The sequence below is a fragment of the Squalius cephalus genome (assembly GCF_949319135.1).
Source record: "Squalius cephalus genome assembly, chromosome: 3".
Classification (NCBI taxonomy): domain Eukaryota; kingdom Metazoa; phylum Chordata; class Actinopteri; order Cypriniformes; family Leuciscidae; genus Squalius; species Squalius cephalus.
This window is the reverse complement of record NC_137124.1, coordinates 60,292,763-60,316,658: the sequence shown is the minus strand read 5'-3', so window position 1 is coordinate 60,316,658 and position 23,896 is coordinate 60,292,763. Positions and strand designations below refer to the sequence as shown.

General features: G+C 37.9%; 1 protein-coding gene across 1 annotated transcript; it reads right to left on the bottom strand.

Annotated features, from left to right (window-relative positions):
- Positions 1-8,299: 8,299 nt before the first annotated feature.
- On the bottom strand, positions 8,300-23,824 carry arsj (arylsulfatase family, member J). Its single transcript, XM_079867300.1, has 2 exons — positions 23,192-23,824; positions 8,300-10,308 (listed from the first exon to the last, which is right to left on the bottom strand). The coding sequence occupies exons 1-2, from the start codon at positions 23,518-23,520 to the stop codon at positions 8,931-8,933; spliced, it is 1,707 nt and encodes a 568-aa protein (XP_079723426.1). The 5' UTR covers positions 23,521-23,824; the 3' UTR covers positions 8,300-8,930.
- Between the last annotated feature and the right edge of the window lie 72 nt (positions 23,825-23,896).

Here is a 23,896-nt window from a genome sequence, read left to right as displayed (position 1 = left end):
TGCGTTCATCAAGTTCAATGTCTTCATTGTTTTCGGGGTTTGGCAGGCAGCTGAGAGTGTCAGCTAAAATCATTTGGCATCCAGGACGATACACAATGCTGTAGTTGTATCCCTGTGTTTTGATCAGAATGCGTTGTAGCCTGGGAGGAGCAGCATGCAGAGGCTTTGTGCATATGGTGACGAGAGGTTTGTGGTCCGTTACTACGACAAATGATTTGCCATACAAGTATGTGTGATATCGCTGCATACCATACACAATAGCAAGCATTTCTCTTTCAATGTTGCTGTATCTTGATTGACATTCAGTTAGTGTCTTCGAACCGAAAGCAATGGGCCTGTTGTCTTGCACCAGTGCTACACCAATGCCTTTCTGTGACGCATCTACCTCCAGTGTTAGGGTGGCTGCTGGATTGTAGTACTTTAAGCAAGCATCAACAGTCACTGTTGTCTTTAGGTCATCAAAGCATTTCTGATAATCAGTGTCCCACACCCCTGATGAGTCATTTTTCAGTAATCCTCTCAGATTGTGGGCTTTATCAGCAAACTTTGGTATATAGGGTGACAGGTAGTTTAGCATGCCCATGAATCGATGAAGGTCATCTTTGTTTTGTGGCGTTGGCATTTTTTGTATGTCATGGATTTTGGCTGGATCTGGTCTGATGCCTTTGTCTGTGTACAGGTTGCCAAAAAAAGATATGCTCTGCTGTTTGATGATACACTTGTCACTGTTAAACACCAGACCTGTTTCTACAGCTCTTTCCATCAGGCTTGTCAGATTCCTGTCGTGATCCTCCTCGTCAACTCCACAAACTGCAACGTCGTCTGCTATGCTGATTACACCATGCAGACCTTCAAGAATTTGGTCCATTTTGGCTTGGAAAAGGTCTTGGGACACACTGAGACCAAATGGTAAGCGTCTCCAGCAGTATCTGCCAAAAGGAGTGTGGAACGTGGTTAGAATCTGTGACTCCTCTTCAAGATGTATCGACCAGTATCCGGCTTTTGCGTCTAGCTTGCTGAACACTTTTGCATTTGCAAATTTTGGGCTTAGTTCTTCCACAGTTGGAATTTTGTGAGGGCACCTCTTCAGGCTTGCATTTAGTTTCTGAGGATCTAAGCAGATTCGAAGTGATCCGTCTTTTTTAGTGCTTAAGGCAAGGCTAGAACACCAATCTGTGTGTTCTTCAACTTTTCGCAGGACTCCTTGATCGACAAGTTTGTTCAACTCATCTTGAAGTTTGTCCTTTATGTGGATACTGCATTTGCGTGGTGGGTCGATGAATGGATTGGCACCTTCCTTCAGGATGAGCTTTGCTGTGCCATTGAAACTGCCAATTTTGTCAAATTGGTCTGGGTATTGCTCTCTTAGTTCTTTAATGCCTTTTATGTGTTGATAGGTACTCACTTTTGTTTTTCGTTCTCCATGTTCCTTTTTTTCTCTTTCAGTCATCGCATCAACGTTTACCGTTACGAGGCTGAGGAGCTCACTTGTGGGTAGTCCAACCACGGCTGGTCCAGGTACATCTACGACATAAAACTTTGCATCTATCCATCTGGACTTTTTGTGTTGGCATGGCATGTTGATGGTTCCAAAGCAGGGAATCACATCACCAGTGTATGACGTTAATTTTACATTGGATGCTGATTTTAGATGTTCCATGCTTTGTGGTGATGCACCATACATCTGTTTGAATGTACGCAGTGGAAGCGTGTTTCCAGATGCCCCCGTATCTATTTTCAGGTGAAGCGTGTACCCATGTCCTTGCAAGAGAGGTGGTTTAATATTCAGAGTTGTGTATGCCTCATCTCTGGGTGGTTTCACATGGATGCTATACATGCACTTAGAACTGATGGTGATGGAGTAAAAGTGTTGTTGGTATGTATACTCATCGTCTTTAGTGCTGTCTACAGTGCTAATGCTGGACTCGTCTTTGCGTTTGTGTTCTTTCCATGGGCGAGCTTGGCTTTGGTATCTGTTGCGCGTTCGTGACTTGCTTCTTCTGCGCTGGCTGGATAGCTCTCTCTGTCGTCTGCTCTTTTTACAGCACTTTGCCCAGTGGCCTCTGTTACCACACATAGAGCATATATCATTGTATGCAGGGCACTGCCTTGGCTTGTGGTTTGTGTTGCAGTTTTGACACGTTCGTCCTCTTGTTACAACATGGACATTTTCAGTCTGTGACATACCAAGTTGTTGTATCTGTTCATTACCAGCTGCTAAGGCTTCGTACTTTCGCCCCTCTGCTAGTACTTCGGCAATTGGGTGACCTTTAGGTTTGCTGTATAGGTCGTTTCTTAAAGCATCAAAAGGAGTACTGGCAATGATAAGTTCGACTAAGCGTTCATTGAGCTCATCGTCAGTGAATTGGCATTTCAGTGCTAAAGTTCTGGCTCTAGTCACAAAGTCATCGATGCTCTCATTTGGCTTTTGTCTATATTGCATGAGATGGAGCCTGTGGATTCTGAAGTTCACATTTAGCTTTAGTTGTCCTTCAAAGAAATTCCACAAGGTGTCAGGCTCTCTCTTATTTGCATCACTAAGCCCACTTGCATTTAGTCGTTTTAATCCTTCATCTCCAATTCCTCTACATATTTTTCTAGCTTGCTTTCCTGCATCCGTTATTTCTTCATCTTCCAGGTACAGATTCATTTTTTGTTTAAATAAAGACATTGCTTCACTCAGATCGGGGTCAGACCAGTTCATCATTGGTAGATGTGCTGCCATTTTAGCGCTTTTATCTTGTACTCACGTTCTTTTCCGTATCTCGTTGAATTATCTGGACTGATAAGCAATTATCACGCAGACAATGCTCTTTTACGATCCCACGCGTGTACATGAAGTATTACTCGACAGAATCAGAGGTGGTTCAGAACATCTTTACTAGGGCTTCACATGTTCAATACAACAAACTCTTCCGGCCCACGCACACTGCGTATTACGTACACACGTATTACGTATCACAACAGTAGTGACCGCTCACGTGGTGTTTGCACACTTAACCACAGCTGAAGTGAAATAAATGCAATATTTGCCAAATAATACACAGATGTTTCAGAGACATTTTCATTCAATACTTTATGTACTGCTTCATATAGCGTCTGTTTGAACAAGAATAAAGTTCAACATAAGCTACTATCAATGAAGTGGAGTCTACGTTTTTTAATCAGTTTTAATTTGATAAACATGACACAATATAACACCGCAACGACATGAAAAAAGTGTTTACTGTTATAAAAAAACTGATTTGAGAGCTTAAGGTGTTCGAATAAACACGAAACACACGTGATCGTTGTCATGCAGTGAATCCGGCTGTGTCGTCATCAGCCCTCGTGCAGCCGCTCTTGAGAAGCTGCGCTGGCTGAGTTCTCCGGCTACTCTCCAATCGCTCTTGCGGTACTTTGATGGCACACGTCACAGTCACGTGGTGTCGGCGCTGCATCAAGTCGGACAAAATTTCTAACCGGCATGCACTGCTTTAAGTCAGCCGCCGATCGGTCTGCGCAGAGCTGCATGAAGTCCAACAAGCCTTATGTCAGATTGTGTGTCTTATGCTGAGAACCGTGTTCAGTGCGTTTAAAAAGTGCCATTTTTAATTGCAAAATGTGTGTAAAGCAGAAAATGTGTTTAGACTTTTGGAGACTTGAAAAGAGGTTTTGCGCGAAATAATTGTGCTGTGCATGTCATTTTAGTGTGTTAGCAATTGAAAAAAAACTGTAAGCAGAGTTGGGAAATTAGATTAATTTGAGCGAATCGGTTAGAATGATCTGATCAAATGAATCGATTCCATTTGATTCATCACGCAATTGCGTTAACAAATTTCCCCGAATGGCATTTTACAGCTTCTTTTTCGAAGTGAAAGTAAATAATTTCAAGCCTACTTCTGTTTATTACTTTGTGTTTTTATGAGCTACAATGATCGAGAGAAATGTATAGGCCTATATGTGAAACGTTTCAAAAGTTATTAATAAAGGCTCCATTTAAATGTTTTTATTTTAATTTTTTATTTTAAACGTGTTTGTGGGAAAATGAAGAAGGATAAGATTATTTACTGATACGAATCAACTTTTTAGACAAATTCTAAGGCTGACGATATACATTCCAATGAAATATTTCATATGAAATTAGAAAAGAACGAAAAATGGTCGCGATCTTGTCAACTATCAATCAATCAAATAGAGTTCATATATATATATATATATATATATATATATATATAGAGAGAGAGAGAGAGAGAGAGAGAGAGAGAGAGAGAGAGAGAGAGAGAATACACATATACCACTTAGACCAAAATATATCAGCCTGATTCGGCTGATTCATGGGCTCTTCGAGATTAACATGATCATCTCTTTAGTATTTTGTTTGTGGAATAGTTCCCAATGCCAATGATCAAAGAATCTGTTTCCATGAGTAAATATTGTGGCAGGTAGGCCTATAATTAAAACAGCACACACATATCTGATATATATGCCTAGGAATATAACTGTTTAGGCAAATTATGCAATACAGAAAGTGTTTCCTTTAGGAAGGTGTAGCACTGGACAAATGTGAACCAACAGCATTAAAACAAGGAACAGCTCATCCTGAAGGAATGCAGAGACTCGGCCCTGCCGGAGAGGTTAATGCTCCTGTTGACATGTGAAGCTCGTGTCGTTCTGCTGGGTATCTGCTGCATTACATGTGTGGAATTGTAATCTGTTCCAGCCATGCTTCACATGAGCTTCACGGAGACAGCTGTGGTGTGACGGCAGGAGATCGTCGACTGTTCTCAGGAAACGGTCCAGATTATGTAATGCAGCTGAGTCATGTTTTCTGTTCACTCGGGCCGGACAATAAAACTCATGTTCATTTTTTTATATTTGTTGGAATGCACTGAGGTTCATATGCATCTGGCTTGTTGACTGACAAAACCACACAGCTGAAAGTCACTAAACTAAGATGCAGGAAAGTATTACACAGCGTCTTAAACCAGGCGCAATGCAACAAGATTCAAGCGATGAATTCAGTCAATGTGAAAGCACAATAACAGACAATATACAGTAGGGATGATGAACATTTTGGCCGATACTGATAATTCTTTATATTTGAAAGCCGATAACCGATATATTGGCCGATAAATCTAAATCAAATTATATATTTTTGAGAGCCTGATTACAAAAACAAAAGTCTCACCATTAAAATCCACGCCCCAAACACACAATTATAATGATCTCATGATAATTTTATGCAGCCGATATGATAGCACATACTGTTACTGTATTTTCCTTTTTTGAAGTGATTCCAATCATATTTCAAGCAACTCAAAACCATCATGTTGAACAGTCGCATCTGAAGCGTCTCAGCTGGAGGAAATAATACATTATTTATCAGCTTTAATATAATAACTAACAATAACATTAAAAATGAACATTTATCAGTCGACACCGATATGGTGGCTGATATATCGTGCATCCCTAATATATATATATAATAATAATATATACACTGCCTGGCCAAAGAAAGAAAAAAAGGTTGCTGTTTGGATTTGAATAGGCAAATTCTTAAAAGTCAATTAAGTAAATTATGTTTCTAGCATGTTATACTTTTGGCAGCAGTTCTTCTAACTCTAATAGATTTTCATTTCTAAAACAACCATGTAGGAAGAACATCATGGCCATATTCCAGGATCTCAAAGCCAAGATTCATCAGGCTCAAACTGTGAAGGAATGGTATAGGGAGGAGAATGAAGAGTTACTTTCAAACATGAATCGGCCCCTTAAATTCACTGAAAGTCTTTGGGATGTGCTGGAGGAGACTTTACAGAGTGCTGGACTCGATCTTGACCCAAAATGATGCGAATAACATCACAAAATTCAATTAACATTTACTAAACTGTCAGCAGGACTAACCCAGCTAACAGGGAACGTTCTCAGAACATTGGCTATCGTTCTCTTGAAAGTTCTCTCAAAGTTCTTGCAGTAACATTAATACAACGTTTTATAACGAGATAATTAAACATTCCAATAACGTTTGAATAACGTTCTTATAACCAAGCAAGAACGTTAATACAACGTTTATATAACGAGATAATTGAACGTTCTAATAACGTTTTTAATAACGTTCTTATAACCAATAAATAACGTTAATACAACATCTAAAAAACTGGACGTTTTGAACGTTCCTAGAACATTCAGAAATAACGTTTTTATAACTTAATGGGAACGTTATGGAAACGTTCTTATAACCTAAAATTGTTAGCTGGGAACCAGTGCACTGGCACAGATACTGAAATCAAGTGATTGACAAAATCTTCTTGTTGCTTGTTGTAAGTGTGTGTTGGCAAAGTTCAGTTTATACCTTGAAAATCAGTACCAGAGGTTGTAAAATCAACACTTTTTATATACTTAAGCCCATATCCATTCCATTATTGTCTTTTTAAAAACATCAGACCAAATCTAAAATCTTGCAATTTCCCAGAGAGCAAAATTAAGTGAAAAAGCAGAGACTGAGAAAAAGAAGTATGTATTGATCTTACATTCAAGTTTAGCTGGTGCCAGACCAGGAAAGGCAACAAACAAAACAATATTTTTAACCAATGAGATCATCACAGTGACTAAAAAATACTTCACTTAATGCTTCCTAAAGTGTGTTTCTTTTTCCGAGGTTCGAAATCGTCTCATTTTAAATGTTCGATGAGAAAATAGCACCAATTCCTTATTAAGCTCTAGGACTTGCAGCAGTAATTCAAGTGGTTTCCTTCCTCAGCTTGCATTACTTTTCATTGAAGGCATGTTGTTTTTGTGCCTTTAGAGCAGGGCTATTCAACTGGGGACCTGAGAAACGTTTTCCATGCGAATATTTCAGCAGTGTCCCGTATTTCTGTCGACTGAACCAGCGATACCAATCATTCGTAAATTAATCATTGTTTTGGTTCGATTCTTCCCTCTCCGTGAATTGGCCAAACCAAACGCACTTGCATAAACGATTCGGATTCATTCGGACCGCTCAGTCACTGAATCATCTGAAGCGGTTTCTCGGTCATAACAACAAATAAAGAACAAATCGCGCTGTTTTCATTTGTTTTGTTTCACAACGGAGTTGCGTTTACTCCCGGTCCCGGACACTATTATTAAAGGGATAGTTCACCCAAAAATGAAAATTCTGTCAGTAATTACTCACCCTCATGTTGTTCCAACCCTGTAAGACATTCGTTCATCTTCGGAACACAAATTAAGATATTTTTGATCAAATCTGAGAGTTGTCTCACTCCTCCATAGGCTTCTAAGGGACTGAAACTTGCTGGCCCAGAAAATGTATTAAAGACATCATTAATATAGTCCAAGTGACTCCAGTGGCTCGATCTTAAGTTTATAAAGCGACGAGAATACTTTTTATGCGCAAAAACAAACAAAAATAACGACTTTATTCCACTTTTCATTTCCTTCTCTCTGGGCCTCGGGTCTTTTCACATAGTGTTTAAGCGTAGCGCGTCTGTGTTGCACGTCACCACGTAGGCTCACTATTGGCCGACGCTGGTCATGTGTGATACGAGGTGACGTACGACACAGACGCGCTACGCTTAAACACTACGTGAAAAGACCCGAGGCCCAGAGAGAAGGAAATGAAAAGTGGAATAAAGTCGTTATTTTTGTTTGTTTTTGCGCACAAAAAGTATTCTCGTCGCTTTATAAACTTAAGATCGAGCCACTGGAGTCACTTGGACTATATTAACGATGTCTTTAATACATTTTCTGGGCCAGCAAGTTTCAGTCCCTTAGAAGCCTATGGAGGAGTTAGACAACTCTCAGATTTAATCAAAAATATCTTAATTTGTGTTCCGAAGATGAACGAATGTCTTACGGGGTTGGAACAACATGAGGGTGAGTAATTACTGACAGAATTTTAATTTTTGGGTGAACTATCCCTTTAAACAGCGTTGCGACATCCAGTGAGAAGCGTTTTAATTCGACACCTCTCTGACAAACCACAAATCAATCTATGATTTAACTAGTTTTAAATCGCATGAAACAGCCTCAGCATTCCCAACACGACTGATGAGGAATACAGCAGAAACATTGTGCCATGAACGAAGTTAGACGACTTTAAATCCCCTAATCACCACCTTTACAAACATTTACCTTGAATGTAACGTTACTGTATTAGAGTTATTAGGTGGGTAGAGGAATATATAAGTCATTTTTGTTATGAAATGATGGCAGTTTCTTTAGTTTTTACCTGTGTTTAGGCATTTTTTACAGTGATAGTGAGTGAGTAGCTATGCATGGTTTTACCTGTCTCACTGTCAGAATATTTTCATTAACAATAGCTACGAGCTTGTATAATTCATGTATTTGTTCCAAGGAAAACTGTACACAGCTTTAAATGAGTTATTTATTATGGTCTTATAAATCTGCATACTGTTGGGTATCACATTTCCAAGTAAATACAAAATACTTTTGTTTTAGGTTTACTTTAGCTTATTTATTGATACTGTTATTTTTCAATAAATAATAAATAATTTTTCAATAAATAAGCTAAACCCACCAGCCCACCTCTGGCCCTCGAATGAAGCTAATTGATTAGCCCTGCTTTACAGGCACCAAACGGAGTTGCGAAAATAATGCTTTTCTTCCACTCTTCCAGTCTTCCACTCTTCCAGTCTTCCACTCTTCCAGTCTGCCGCTGGTTGTCCTGACCCAAAACTTCTTGAGCCAAACTTTGACATTTCAGACTTTACAAAGAAGAGCAAAGCTTTGAAAGTCCCACAGTGTTTACACTCCATAGTTCTCTGCACATTGAACTGGGATAGAAAATATTTAAAGTATGAAAAACAGACATTTGATCATGAAATTGGAGGTAAATCTATACATTACTTCTGGAAGATAAAGACTACATCCCTGAGTTCATAATGGTACCAAGAATGTCCAAATGGGAGCCAACAATTCTATAGGCCTCAGGTCTTTCTTTTGAATTTCCCTCTCCGTTTTCCTTTCTTCCGACTCTTCATCTGTTCTAAATCATATAAGAGAAGGTTATCATCCTCATCTTCATCATCATCTGTGTACCAGGGACCCCAGACCCCCCCATTATACTGAGGATTGGAGCGATAATCTTTGGGAGGGTAGCGGCACGGCACCGCTGTCTTGTTGTACCATAGAAGCCTGAATAGCATCTTCTTCACCACATGTGGGTATCGTCGGGAAAGATCCACTCGTTCATATGGATCAGCTGTAATGTTGAAGAGCCATATAGACTTGCTTCGATCCCAGCTCACACGCTCATTGTGCCAACGATTGGCCAACAGAAGGGTGGAGAAAGTCTGTGGTGGGATCCAGTCACTATATCCTGGCACACCAGTAAGAAGCTTCCAGTCACCGACACGGAGAGCCGCCCGGATGGCCGTGTTCCAGATCCCATAGCCTGCTTTCCAGGAGCCATTCTTGGCTTTGGTGTAGATGGGGTCTATGTTGTGGAGAATATCCTGTCGAGGTGAAGGACGTCCCTCACTGATGGCTTCCCAGACATCATAGCCATCAAGACTCTGGTTCTCATCTAGCGTACCTTCACCAAGCATCACCAGTGTTGGGTACCAATCAGTAATATGAATGAGAGCCCTGCTTCTAGTGCCCTTTTTGACCAGTAAAGGACTATGTACGAACCCTACCGCCCGTATTCCTCCCTCCCAGTAAGTCCCTTTACTGCCTCTTAGTGGCCAATTGCTGCCTCCTGCCATTGGTTGGCCTCCATTATCTGAGGAGTACACCATAACCATGTTGTCATAATATCCATACTGTTTGAGAGCAAGAGTTAGATTGCGTACGGCCTCATCCAAGCAGCTGACCATTGCAGCATATTTACGACGATGTAAGTTTGGGATGGACTTGTAGCGTTCGAGGTAGCGAGCAGGAACCTGTAAGGGAGAGTGTACCGCCTGGTACGCCAAGTAGAGGAAGACTGGCCGATTAGGATTGTGAGATTCAAGGATTTTCACAGCTTTTTGAGTATACATAATGGTGGAGTAGATGCCATGGTCCTGCTCCCAGGCAGCTTCTTCCCCCTCGTGAAGATCGTACCCACACATTCCCGGGCTGTCACATTTGTAATGGCTGTAGTAGTCGCCGGTACCCAACAAAGAGCCAAAGAAGGTGTCAAAGCCACGCTGCGTAGGCATACAACCTCGCTTATAAAACCCAAGGTGCCACTTTCCCACCATATGAGTAGAGTACCCAGCATTCTTCAGTTTCTGCGGAAGGGTGATGTTCTCCAAAGGGAGGCAATTCGGCTGAGTGGGTCGGATGATGGAATGCTGGAGGCCAGTGTGGATTTGATATCTAGGACATAAAAAAGCACTAAATTAGTAACAAACATGACAAGCACTGAATAAAACAGACATTTGATACACTCACTGTAAACCCGAATCAATTTTTTTTAAGTTTTGAAAGTCAAAGTTTAAGTAAGCAGAACTGGCAGATTTTAAGTTTGTACTTAAACATTTCAAGTTAAGAACAATTAAAATCAGAGTACACTATTTCATACATTTAACTTAAAACCTTCATGTAATCTCAATGTGAACACTTTCATTAGTATTAACTTATAGTTTCAACAAGCTAGTTTGCTAACATACTATTATGTTATTTTTAAGTTAAATTAAGCTGCATGCACCACTTGTCACCATGATGGTAACTATCCTAAAACCAACATTAACAGAAATTCTTCTAAATTAGCATAACAAAACATTAATCAATATACTCAATATCCCACTTAACATTAATCTTGCGCAAAAAAAACCCCATTATATTACACTTAATTTTAGCATTTACTCTCCCATTCAAGTGCCATCAGCAAAGCATGCTGGGAAATAGACATCCCAGCCATTTCAGTTAAACTTAAGTTTGTTTAAATTAAAATAAATAATTTCATAAAACTCCAAACAATGAAACAGTTCAGTTTACTTAAAATATATCAGTTCTGTGAACTTGAAAGAAAAAGAAAGTGCTAAATACTCATAAAAGTTAATTTGACTGAACTAATTAGTTGAATTTAAGTTTGTCCTACTCAAACCAATTAATTATTTTGAGCGTTAGGGTTTACAGTGCTGGTTTACTCTAAAGGCCCTATCATACATCCGGCGCCAGGCGCGACGCAAGTGTTTTTTGCTAGTTTCAGCCTGACGCAATTATCATTTTCACGTTGTTTAAATAGCAAAGGCATTTGCGCCCATTTGTGCGCCCATGGGCGAGCTGGTCTGAAAACGAGGTGTGTTCAGGCGCATTGTTGGCGCGTTGCAATTTTGAGCAACTGAAATAGACTGCTAAATCTAAATCAAACAATTATTTATTTTGTTATTTAAAGAGCGCGTTAATAATATGAGCCTATAGGTGGGTCCACAATGCACTTAAGCCGCCTTTCCACTGCACATAACAAACAACAGGCGTCAGACCCGAAAGTCATTCATTTCCAATGGAGAGTCGTACGGGACTATGGCTGAAATCTTTTTTTTATCATTATTAAATCAATATTTATATTGATTAGCTATAAAATTGACTATTTTTTATTTTAAATGTATTGAGGGTCATTTGTTTTGTGTGGATATATTCATGCATGCATTACATTCATTAAAATCATTCATTTTACCAATGTGAATAGCCGAGGGTTCACGACCAATTTCAAAGTTCCGTGCGACTGACACCAGGGGGTGAAATGCGACAATTAAATGTGAATGTCGTGTGCAGTGGAAAGGTGGCTTTACACTTTGCTTATTACACACACACAGGGACATGAATAGCCAAATATTAAAAATAAAAGGATTACAGAGTAAAATATTAATATTGTGTACATAAATGGTGGAATCTGGCTTGTCCCATAGATGGTCTGCTTGCGTTTTAACCTCGCTCACGAGCAGATCCGTTTGTTCTCTGGAGACGCGTTCAGTCTTTCCACTTGCAAATTCCGCCATGTAAATAGCGAATCCGTCATGGTGCGAGCTTTTAAAGGGAATGGGAGATGAGACTTTGATTGGCATGTTACGCCCAAAACACACCCATTACTCGTTAAGAGAATAGAGACGACCCTTTTAGACCACATTCCCTTCGTTAAACTAGTAAAAGTGGATTCGGACACGCACTAAGTGCACTCGCGCCGTGCGCTTTAAACCATTCGCTTAGATCGTTAAAATAGTGCCCTACGTTTTGCGCTCAGGAAGGGAAATGATTTCATTATGATTGAAACAAAAGATGTCCATGTAAACTCAGCTAGTGTGCTTGTGATGTTGTAATCCTGTAATATGTAATGTTATATGGCAGATCAAGTGAATGGGATCGGGACAAGGCATTAGGCCAAATTCAAACCTGCGTCCCCTCGAGACATCAGGACTTATGCACCACCACAGTTCCAACCACAGCTTCATTCTGTAACTCCCTTCAAATATATCTTTAAAGCATTAGTTCACCCAAAAGTGACGATTCTCTCATCATTTACTCATTCTCATGCTCTTCCAAACACATTTTAGATGGTCTTTCTTTCATGCAACAACCGGTGTCAGTGAGTTCAACTCAAGAAAGTTTAAAGAACAGGATCTGACAAAGAACAATTTGTTGATAAATAGGACATTGGTACTTTCTTCATCAAGGACCGCAATGGAAACAAGTTTTTAACTTTATTGTGGTATTCTTGACTAATGAGTGTATTTCACTACTTTCTTTGAATCAAATAAAATCAAACTTAGGCCTATTTCCAAATATTGTCGCTTATAACTAATATTAAACTAAAACACTTCTTAACACAACCCAAATGTCCCACAAGACATGTTTTTTTGGTCACCAAACCACTAGGAAACATGAATCCCCAACCAGCCTGTGCTGGAAGACTTGCTGACCCATGTTCTTCTGTTCGCTCCAACATCCCTCCCACATCTGCTTTCAATAAGTGGAACATACTCCTCTCTACAGCTAATCAAACTCAGACCACAGAGCATTAAAACACACTCCCTCGTTCCCACTAGCCCAGCCATTCATTACACCCTTTCTCTTTTCAGTAACCCAGAAACTAACCATCTCAAGGCCCTTTCGTCTGACAGCAGACGAGATTTGAGACCCTTCAAATTCATCTTTAAATCATTAGTTGATCCAAAAGTGATGATTCTCTCATCATTTACTCATTCGTGAGTCAGTGAGTTCAGCTCGAGAACGTTTAGTTAACTAGATCAACTTGTTGACAGGATCTGACTCAAAGAACAATTTGTTGATACATAGGACATTGGTACTTTCTCTCATGAATTCCCATAAACACCCCAATGAGAGCTAGGGCAGATGTTACTCGTGCTGGGTTCTTCAGACTACACAATTTTGACACGATCCGTTTGACGTAGGGTGTAGTGGTGATTCGTAAACGATAATGGGCGTCGGGACGCAAGAATCAATCGTTTATCAATGCAAGTCACCTTTATTTATATAGAGCTTTTTATCATACAGAGTGTTTCAAAGGAGCTTTACAGAGATAAGAGGAAAATAATGCAACCAAGTTTGTTGTCAGATCTGGAAGAAAATAGCGTCACAGTCTAGCTTAAGTAAGTTCAGTGATGGTTCATTTTTGTTGTAAAAAAGTATTTAGTTAATTTATATATATATATATATATATATATATATATATATATATATATATATATATATAGTCGCTCTGGAGAAAACAGTGATGTCATCGTCCAGCTCAGTTCAGTTCTCATATTATGGTGTCAATGCACTCTCTTTGGAGGATTGACATCCCATACTGTCCTGTTCTTGCGCTCCAGGAACATTTCCACTGTAGCCATAGTTTGTTTACGCTCAGGTCAATCGCTAGGTCAGCCTTCTCGACCACATCACGCGCGTCGTTAAAGACGGTGACTGATGACTGGTCCACGACATGACAAGAATTTAGGAGTCAAAATCGTATAATCAGGCTATCGTAACAGACAAAAATATTGTGTAGTCTGAACCCGGCATTACACATTACTTCTGCAGTTACTTAAAGTCCCACTGAAGTGCTTTGGAACGCGCAGATTTGTAAGATGGACGATGTAATTTCCACTGAAACAGGAAGCTAAGGCGGGACATATTGAATGGCTCCTCCCCCTTTTCAAACAGCCAATAGCGTTTAGTTTACCTCACAGACTGACAGCACCATGGAAGCGAATCCAAGCGCTGATGATACGGTGGATTCAATAGTAGAGGAGTGAATAAATTCTAGCCATTTCATTCTTAACCAACGTACAGTTGGACAACGGAATAAAACTCGAGCTTTTGAGGAATCAAACTCACACTCAAACCCATAATGCTCTGTGACGAGTCAACGCTCGCTTTGGACAGGTGGTGTTTATAGCAGAGGGGGCGGAGCTTTAGATTCTAGAGGGCATTTGATTGGACAGAAGATGTGATGAGAAGCGTTGATGTCATAAAAATCCCTGATCCATTTTAGCAGAAGTGAGAGAGTGCACGTTTTGAATGCTTATATCTCCTAAATGCAAATTTTGTAATTGCTTTGGAACACACATTAGCTTATTCATAACCTTAAAGCTAACATATTCATACTAAAAGCTAAAAAACTTAAATTTTTATTTCAGGGGGCCTTTAAAGCTATTGAATGGATTTAGAAGGCTTGTATAAATTAATATAGTGCACAAGGAATATCGTACTTTTATTATGCTTATTTGTAATGTTGACCACTTTTGCCATTCAGCCCCTTTTTGTTCCCCTTAACAGTTTGGCTTGTTCATTATGGCAGTGTTTGCCAATGCTGGTTCTGGAGCGCCACAAAACTGCACAGTTTGAATACCTTCCTTATCTAAACCACCTGTTTTTCTCAATAACTCATCCACTTTTTGGTAGAGTGCTCATGAACTGAATTAGGTGTGTCGAATAAGGTACAAAGATAAGGAACCAAAGGGAACCACAGTCCTATTCATGGTAATGTGGCAACCAACTTTTAATTAGTGATTATCTGATTTGCTTTGCTTGGCAGGTTTTTCAGCTGGACAGACGCTGAAGATTACGAGAAGTTCATTACTTTTATCAGATGGTAGTGAATACCTTAAAAGGGTAAAAGCTGAAAAGTCGAACTGAACGTACTGCTTATATGGGCAGATGTGATGTTTTTGGACTTCTGATCTAAAGGCATCATCCATCAGAGAAGCAGAAAGAGTTTCAACTAAAACATTACCAATGCTTGCCTTTTTCCACTTAAGCTTTAAGAGATGGCTAAGCATTTGCCAAGATAAGCCTCTTTTTCTGTAATGTAATCTTTTTGATGAAGCCCTTTTTTTGTTGAAGAGCTCTTTAAAGATTAAGCAATTCACAGGCTGAAAAGAATGGCAATTTAAGACAATTTAACTAATAAAAGCAGCTGAAACATTTCCATTTGCAGTGTTTATTTAAAATAATATTGTCAACAAATATTAAAGGGGTTATATCATGAGAAATGACATAACAGTTGTCCACATTTACTCGTCAGTGTAGATATATTTCATTTTTAAGTTCCATTTACATTTTTAACCTTTTTTAACCATTTCAGCATTGATTGTTTTATGAATCTGTCACAATAATAACTTCTAAGGGGCAGAATATGGTTTAAATTTAAATTATTCACATACAACGCCATACCAACCAACCACACAAACACCAATTGCCTAGCAACTGGTTAGCAACACCATTGCAAGACCCAAAACACCCAAGCAAACGCCTAACAACCCCATAGCAACCACTCAGAACATCCAAGAAACCGCCTAGCAACGCCCTAGCAACACCACAGCAACTACCCAGAACACCAATAGCCTATAAATGCTCTAGCAACCGCCTAGTAATGCCCTAGCAAACATCTAGGGTGTTCTGGTTGGTTACTAGGATGTTGCTAGGTGGTTACAAGGGTGTTATGGGTGGTTTCTAGGGTGTTGCTAGGCGGTTTCTAAGATGTTCTGAGAGGTTGCTATGGTGTTGTTATGTGTTTGCTAGAGTGTTTTGGGTGGTTGCAAAGGTGTTGCTAACCAGTTGCACCTAGAACACTGTAACAACTGTCTATCAACACTCTAGCAACCACCCAGGATACCCTAGCAACCGCATAGTAACACCCTAACAACAACCCATAATATCTTAACAACCACCTAGCAACCACCCAGAATGCCTTAGCAACGATGTAGCAGCTCCACAGCAGCCAGCCATGCCAACCTAGCAAACCCGAGCCAACTGAGTGCCAGGTTTCGCCACAGAAAATGACCAAATCTAGTTTGATGTAGTATTTTACTTTACACAATATGTGTGTAAACATGGCCAAAAAAATTGTTCCCATTAAATTCAATGTCTCTTTTCATTGTCTCTAATTTGCAAATGAATGTGTTTTTTGGGCAACATGTAATGAGAGTAATAACTTGCCAACATTTTCATAATATCTCATATTTCAAAGAAATATTCATAATTTCTTCCCTATTCACTTATTATGTTTCCCTAAAACGCCTGATCGGCCTGCAGTAAGTCCTGGTATGAAACTGATGCATCTCGTATTCTGCTCTGAAACCCCACTACAGTTCTGAGATGTTCATTTACAACAATCAATTTGAAAAGTAGTTACAAAACATTCCCAGAAGAGTGTCATTGAGTCGACGTCAGTCATCTTTAAAGACCAAGCCGAGGGCGTTGTGCTCCTTATAGAATAAAACGGACTGATATCCTTTGATGTGTGTGATGCTAATCTCTGTTCCTGAGTATTCTCAGTCTTCTCAAACCACACAACACGGTCACACACCGTGAAGCGATCTGACACACAGTATATTACCCCAGTAAATCCCCATCTCAGACAGCCAGAAAGCCATTCATTGTAAATGACTAAGGGAGGAGTTGATTCATTCACTGCTTCCAAAGCAAATTGCCAAAAGAGATTCCTAGCAACCTTCCTGTTTCCCGAGGCGTGGACCAGATGTTTCGCTGTGGGAACACTGGAGTCAGGCATTCAACACATGCACACTAAAACACCAACTTGTCTGCATCATTGAATCATTATTTTCCTGTTATCACTGTAAAGCTGATATGAAACTATCTGTAGTGTATAAAGCGCTATAGAAATAACGGTGATGATCATGCACATAGAAAACGATTTTCAACACGAACCTACCGCCACAAAATAGAAAATAAAAAAGGTAATTGTGACTTTTTATCTCACACTTCTGAGTTTGTTTCTCACAATTGCAAGTTTACATCTCCCAATTCTCAGAATAGCTTGATATAAAGTCGTACTTGCGAGTTATAAAGTCAGAATTGCGTGATATAAACTCGCAATCCTGAGGAAAAAAGTATTTTTAACTTAGAATTGGACTTTATATCTCGCAATTCTTACTTAATATCACGCAATTATGACCTTATAACATTTCTGATTTTAATTCGCGCAATTCTGACTTTGTATCACACAATTGCGACTTTATATCACACAATTCTGACTTTATAGCCTAACATGCAATTCTGACTTTATAAAGCAATTCTGACTTTATCATGCAATTCTGACTTTATATCACACAACTCTGACTATAAATTACGCAATTGCGACTTTATATCACGAAACTCTGACTTTATATCACGCAACTCTGACTTTATATCACGCAATTGCGACTTTATATCACGCAACTCTGACTTTATATCACGCAACTCTGACTTTATTACACACAATTCTGACCTTATAACATTTCTGATTTTAATTCATGCAATTCTGACTTTATATCAGGCAATTGCGACTTTATATCACGCAATTCAGACTTTATAGCCTAACACGCAATTCTGACTTTATAAAGCAATTCTGACTTTATCACGCAACTCTGACTTTATATCATGCAATTGCGACTTTATATCACGCACTTATGACTTTAGATCACACAATTCTGACTTTATATTACGCAATTGCGACTTTATATCACGCAACTCTGACTTTATATCACCCAATTCTGACTTTATATCATACAACTCTGACTTTATATCACGCAATTCTGACTTTATATCACACAATTCTGACTTTATATCTCACAATTCTGACTTTATATCTCGCAATTCTGACTTTATATCACGCAATTCTGACTTTATATCTCACAATTCTGACTTTATATCTCGCAATTCTGACTTTATATCTCACAATTCTGACATTATATCGCGCAATTCTGACTTTATAACATGCAATTCTGACTTTATAACACGCAATTCTGACTTTATCACGCAATTCTGACTTAATAACACGCAATACTGACTTTATATCACGCAATTGCGACTTTATATCACACACTTATGGCTTTAGATCACACAACTCTGAATTTATATTACGCAATTACGACTTTATATCACACAACTCTGACTTTATAAAGCAATTCTGACTTTATCACACAACTCTGACTTTATATCATGCAATTGCGACTTTATATCACACAACTCTGACTTTATAAAGCAATTCTGACTTTATCACGCAACTCTGACTTTATATCATGCAATTGCGACTTATGACTTTATATCATCCAATTCTGACTTTATATCACCCAATTCTGACTTTATATCACACAACTCTGACTTTATATCACGCAATTCTGACTTTATATCACGCAACTCTGACTTTATATCACGCAATTCTGACTTTATATCTCACAATTCTGACTTTATATCTCGCAATTCTGACTTTATATCACGCAATTCTGACTTTATATCTCACAACTCTGACTTTATATCACCCAATTCTGACTTAATAACACGCAATTCTGACTTAATAACACGCAATTCTGACTATAGATCACACAACTCTGACTTTATATTACGCAATTGCGACTTTATATCACGCAACTCTGACTTTATATCACGCAATTCTGACTTTATATCTCACAACTCTGACTTTATATCACGCAATTCTGACTTAATAACACGCAATTCTGACTTTATATCACGCAATTGCGACTTTATATCACACACTTATGGCTTTAGATCACACAACTCTGAATTTATATTACGCAATTGCGACTTTATATCACACAACTCTGACTTTATATTACGCAATTGCGACTTTATATCACGCAACTCTGACTTTATATCACGCAATTCTGACTTTTTATCACGCAATTCTGACTTTATATCTCGCAATTCTGACTTTATATCACGCAATTCTGACTTTATCACACAACTCTGACTTTATATCACACAACTCTGACTTTATATCACGCAATTCTGACTTTATATCACGCAATTCTGACTTTATCACACAACTCTGACTTTATATCACACAACTCTGACTTTATATCACGCAATTCTGACTTTATCACACAACTCTGACTTTATATCTCACAACTCTGACTTTATATCAAGCAATTCTGACTTTATCACACAACTCTGACTTTATATCACACAACTCTGACTTTAAATTACGCAATTGCAACTATATATCACGCAACTCTGACTTTATATCACGCAATTGCGACTTTATATCACGCAATTCAGACTTTATAGCCTAACACGCAATTCTGACTTTATAAAGCAATTCTGACTTTATCACGCAACTCTGACTTTATATCATGCAATTGCGACTTTATATCACGCACTTATGACTTTAGATCACACAACTCTGACTTTATATTACGCAATTGCGACTTTATTTCACGCAACTCTGACTTTATATCACCCAATTCTGACTTTATATCACGCAACTCTGACTTTATATCACGCAATTCTGACTTTATATCTCGCAATTCTGACTTTATATCACGCAATTCTGACTTTATATCACACAATTCTGACTTTATATCACACAACTCTGACTTTATATCACACAATTCTGACTTTATATCACACAATTCTGACTTTATATCACACAACTCTGACTTTATATCACACAATTCTGACTTTATATCACACAACTCTGACTTTATATCACACAATTCTGACTTTATATCACACAATTCTGACTTTATATCACACAACTCTGACTTTATATCACACAATTCTGACTTTATATCACACAATTCTGACTTTATATCACACAATTCTGACTTTATATCACACAACTCTGACTTTATATCACACAATTCTGACTTTATATCACACAATTCTGACTTTATATCACACAACTCTGACTTTATATCACGCAATTCTGACTTTATATCACGCAACTCTGACTTTATATCACGCAATTCTGACTTTATATCACACAATTCTGACTTTATATCACACAACTCTGACTTTATATCACACAACTTTGACTTTATAACACTCAATTCTGACTTTATAACACGCAATTCTGACTTTAACACGCAATTCTGACTTTATATCACACAATTCTGACTTTATATCACGCAATTCTGACTTTATATCACGCAATTCTGACTTTATATCACACAACTTTGACTTTATAACACTAAATTCTGACTTTATAACACGCAATTCTGACTTTAACACGCAATTCTGACTTTATATCACACAATTCTGACTTTATAACACGCAATTCTGACTTTAACACGCAATTCTGACTTAATAACACGCAATTCTGACTATAGATCACACAACTCTGACTTTATATCACGCAACTCTGACTTTATATCACGCAATTCTGACTTTATATCACACAACTCTGACTATATTACGCAATTGCGACTTTATATCATGCAACTCTGACTTTATATCACGCAATTCTGACTTTATATCACACAACTCTGACTATATTACGCAATTGCGACTTTATATCATGCAATTCTGACTTTATAACATGCAATTCTGACTTTATCACGCAATTCTGACTTAACCCTCGTGTTATGTTGGAATTCTGTGCACTCCCCTTATGGTCCGGGTCAAATTGACCCGCATTGGATTCAATACAATTCCTCAAAAATCACACTATGAAAAACAACAAAGATTCAGGTTCAAACTGTAAACTTTTAATATCAGCATTTGTCAAATATTCCCAAAAATATATATCTGAAGATATGATTTAATGAAAATGTTTTTTAACCATTTTTTAAAACTATTTAAAATTTGAATATACGTTATATTTATATATATTTGCATATACATTTTTTTTTACTTTTTTATTTTATTTTTTTGCTTAGAACATCATAACTGAACAATTAATCAATTAATCTGAGCTCATTTTTCCTGCTGTCTATGTCGAAGTCTCAAGATATTTCAGATATCTTGAATATATAAATGAGAGCTTATTTTACTATCTGTGTCTTCTATCAAAAATTTTCATTTGTAATTTGCAATTAATTCTGAACACCATGATTTAGCTTTTTCAAGTGTGTTTGGTTTGGGCTAGAGCATTTTTAGATACACTTACACTTTAGAACTGGAGTTGATGCCCTGACATACATAAAATAAATGTTTTTATTTTGTGTCTGTACAGTTGCTTTTGAATAGCTGCCTATGATGGACATCACAAACGTAATAGTAATTTTGTTTGTATTTGTCAAAAAAAAAACCACCAGTATGTTGAAACTTTGCATGCATATGTTCATGATGATAAATGAGAAAAAGTCACAAAATATCAAGAAAAAAAATGTTTAATATTATTTCAGGTAGCTTGAAAAAATAAATGATAGGTAATTTTTACCATCTGTGGCTGACAAAATATTTTTCTGTATTGAAATAAGTGTGGAAAACCTATTTTTTTAGCTTCATAATGTAGTAAAAAAATAAAATAACAAAATATAACCAAGAAATGTTATTATTTTGGGTTCGTACAGTTGCCTTAGAGCGTTAAAATATGCGGGTCAAATTGACCCGCGAACATCACGAAAGGAACATTTATTTTGTTTGTATATGTCAAAAAACACCAGCATGTTGAAACTTTGCATGCATGTTCATGATGATAAATGAGAAAAAGTCACAAAATATCAAGAAAAAAAAAAAGGTTTAATGTTATTTCAGGTAGCTTGAAAAAATAAATGATAGGTAATTTTTACCATCTGTGGCTGACAAAATATTTTTCTGCATTGAAATAAGTGTGGAAAACTAAATTTTTTAGCTTCATAAGGTAGTAAAAATATAAAATAACAAAATATAACCAAGAAATGTTATTATTTTGGGTCCGTACAGTTGCCTTAGAGCGTTAAAATATGCGGGTCAAATTGACCCGCGAACATCACGAAAGGAACAGTAATTTTGTTTGTATATGTCAAAAAACACCAGCATGTTGAAACTTTGCATGCATGTTCATGATGATAAATGAGAAAAAGTCACAAAATATCAAGAAAAAAAACATAGGTTAACCAGTATTTCCAACAACTAGAAAATCTAAACGGGTCAAATTGACCCGCAACATAACACAAGGGTTAATAACACGCAATTGTGACTTTATAACGCAATTCTGACTTTATATCACGCAATTGCGACTTTATATCACACACTTATGGCTTTAGATCACACAACTCTGACTTTATATCACACAACTCTGAATTTATATTACGCAATTGCGACTTTATATCACACAACTCTGACTTTATATTACGCAATTGCGACTTTATATCACGCAACTCTGACTTTATATCTCACAACTCTGACTTTATATCACGCAATTCTGACTTTATATCACGCAATTCTGACTTTATCACACAACTCTGACTTTATATCACACAACTCTGACTTTATATCACGCAATTCTGACTTTTTATCACGCAATTCTGACTTTATATCTCACAACTCTGACTTTATATCACGCAATTCTGACTTTATATCACGCAATTCTGACTTTATCACACAACTCTGACTTTATATCACACAACTCTGACTTTATATCACGCAATTCTGACTTTATCACACAACTCTGACTTTATATCTCACAACTCTGACTTTATATCACTCAATTATGACTTTATCACACAACTGACTTTATATCACACAACTCTGACTTTATATCACGCAATTCTGACTTGATATCACACAGCTCTGACTTTATATCATGCAACTCTGATTTTATATAACACAATTGTGACTTTAATTCTGACTTTATATCACGAAATTGCGACTTTATATCACGCAATTCTGACTTTATACTATTATTTATATTAATTCCTTTTTTGTTGAGCTGTTGTTTAGGCGGAGGCTTTTGGGATTCCTGCCTCTCCCTGCACAGTATATGGATTGTATGTTCTTGTTTTTCTTGTATATATTTCATATCGTGCAAATAAACTCAACGAACCCCCTATGTTTGACAGATACAGTGTGATGTGTTGATGTCTCCCACCTGCCGGTCATCAGCTGGCTCCTGGACGGGCTACACAGAGGCTGAACATAATAATTCTCCAGTTTCACTCCGGCTGAAGCGAGTCTGTCCAGTGTTGGAGTCTTTATCTCGGACCCGTGATATCCCACGTCTCGAAACCCTTGGTCATCAACCATGATGAAGATGATGTGAGGCTGAGAGGAAGGTTTCTCCACGGTATTCACGCGATTCGCATGAAAACTGCTCTTCCATGTTCCGTATGTTGAGTTAAAAAATCCGCTAAAAGTAGTCAAAAGCGTCAGAAGAATCGCATTTCTTCCCGTTCGTCCGTGCATTGCACCTAAAACCATTAGTTCCTATTTGTAAACTAGTTAAAATGAATATCAGAACAGATGATACCACTACTTTAATCTTTTCACAGCGCAAAATAACACCGCTGCATGTCATGATATCAGGAATAACAGGCGCGCTTGGAAATTAGGTTCGCGATTTGAACGACCAAGATTTTCACGATTTTCAAAAACCTGAATATGTAAACGGGTCGTATAGCATAATTTCGAAGCATCAAGACATTGTCGACCCGTCTGTCCTCAAAGACAGACCTGAACTGTCTCATCTTTCGCTTAAGTTACTCTTCAGTGACATACAGTGAGGTCCGATTCGCGAACGAATCATTCGTTTAAATCGATTCATGATTCTGTTGAACCGATTCGCAAATCACAGGCT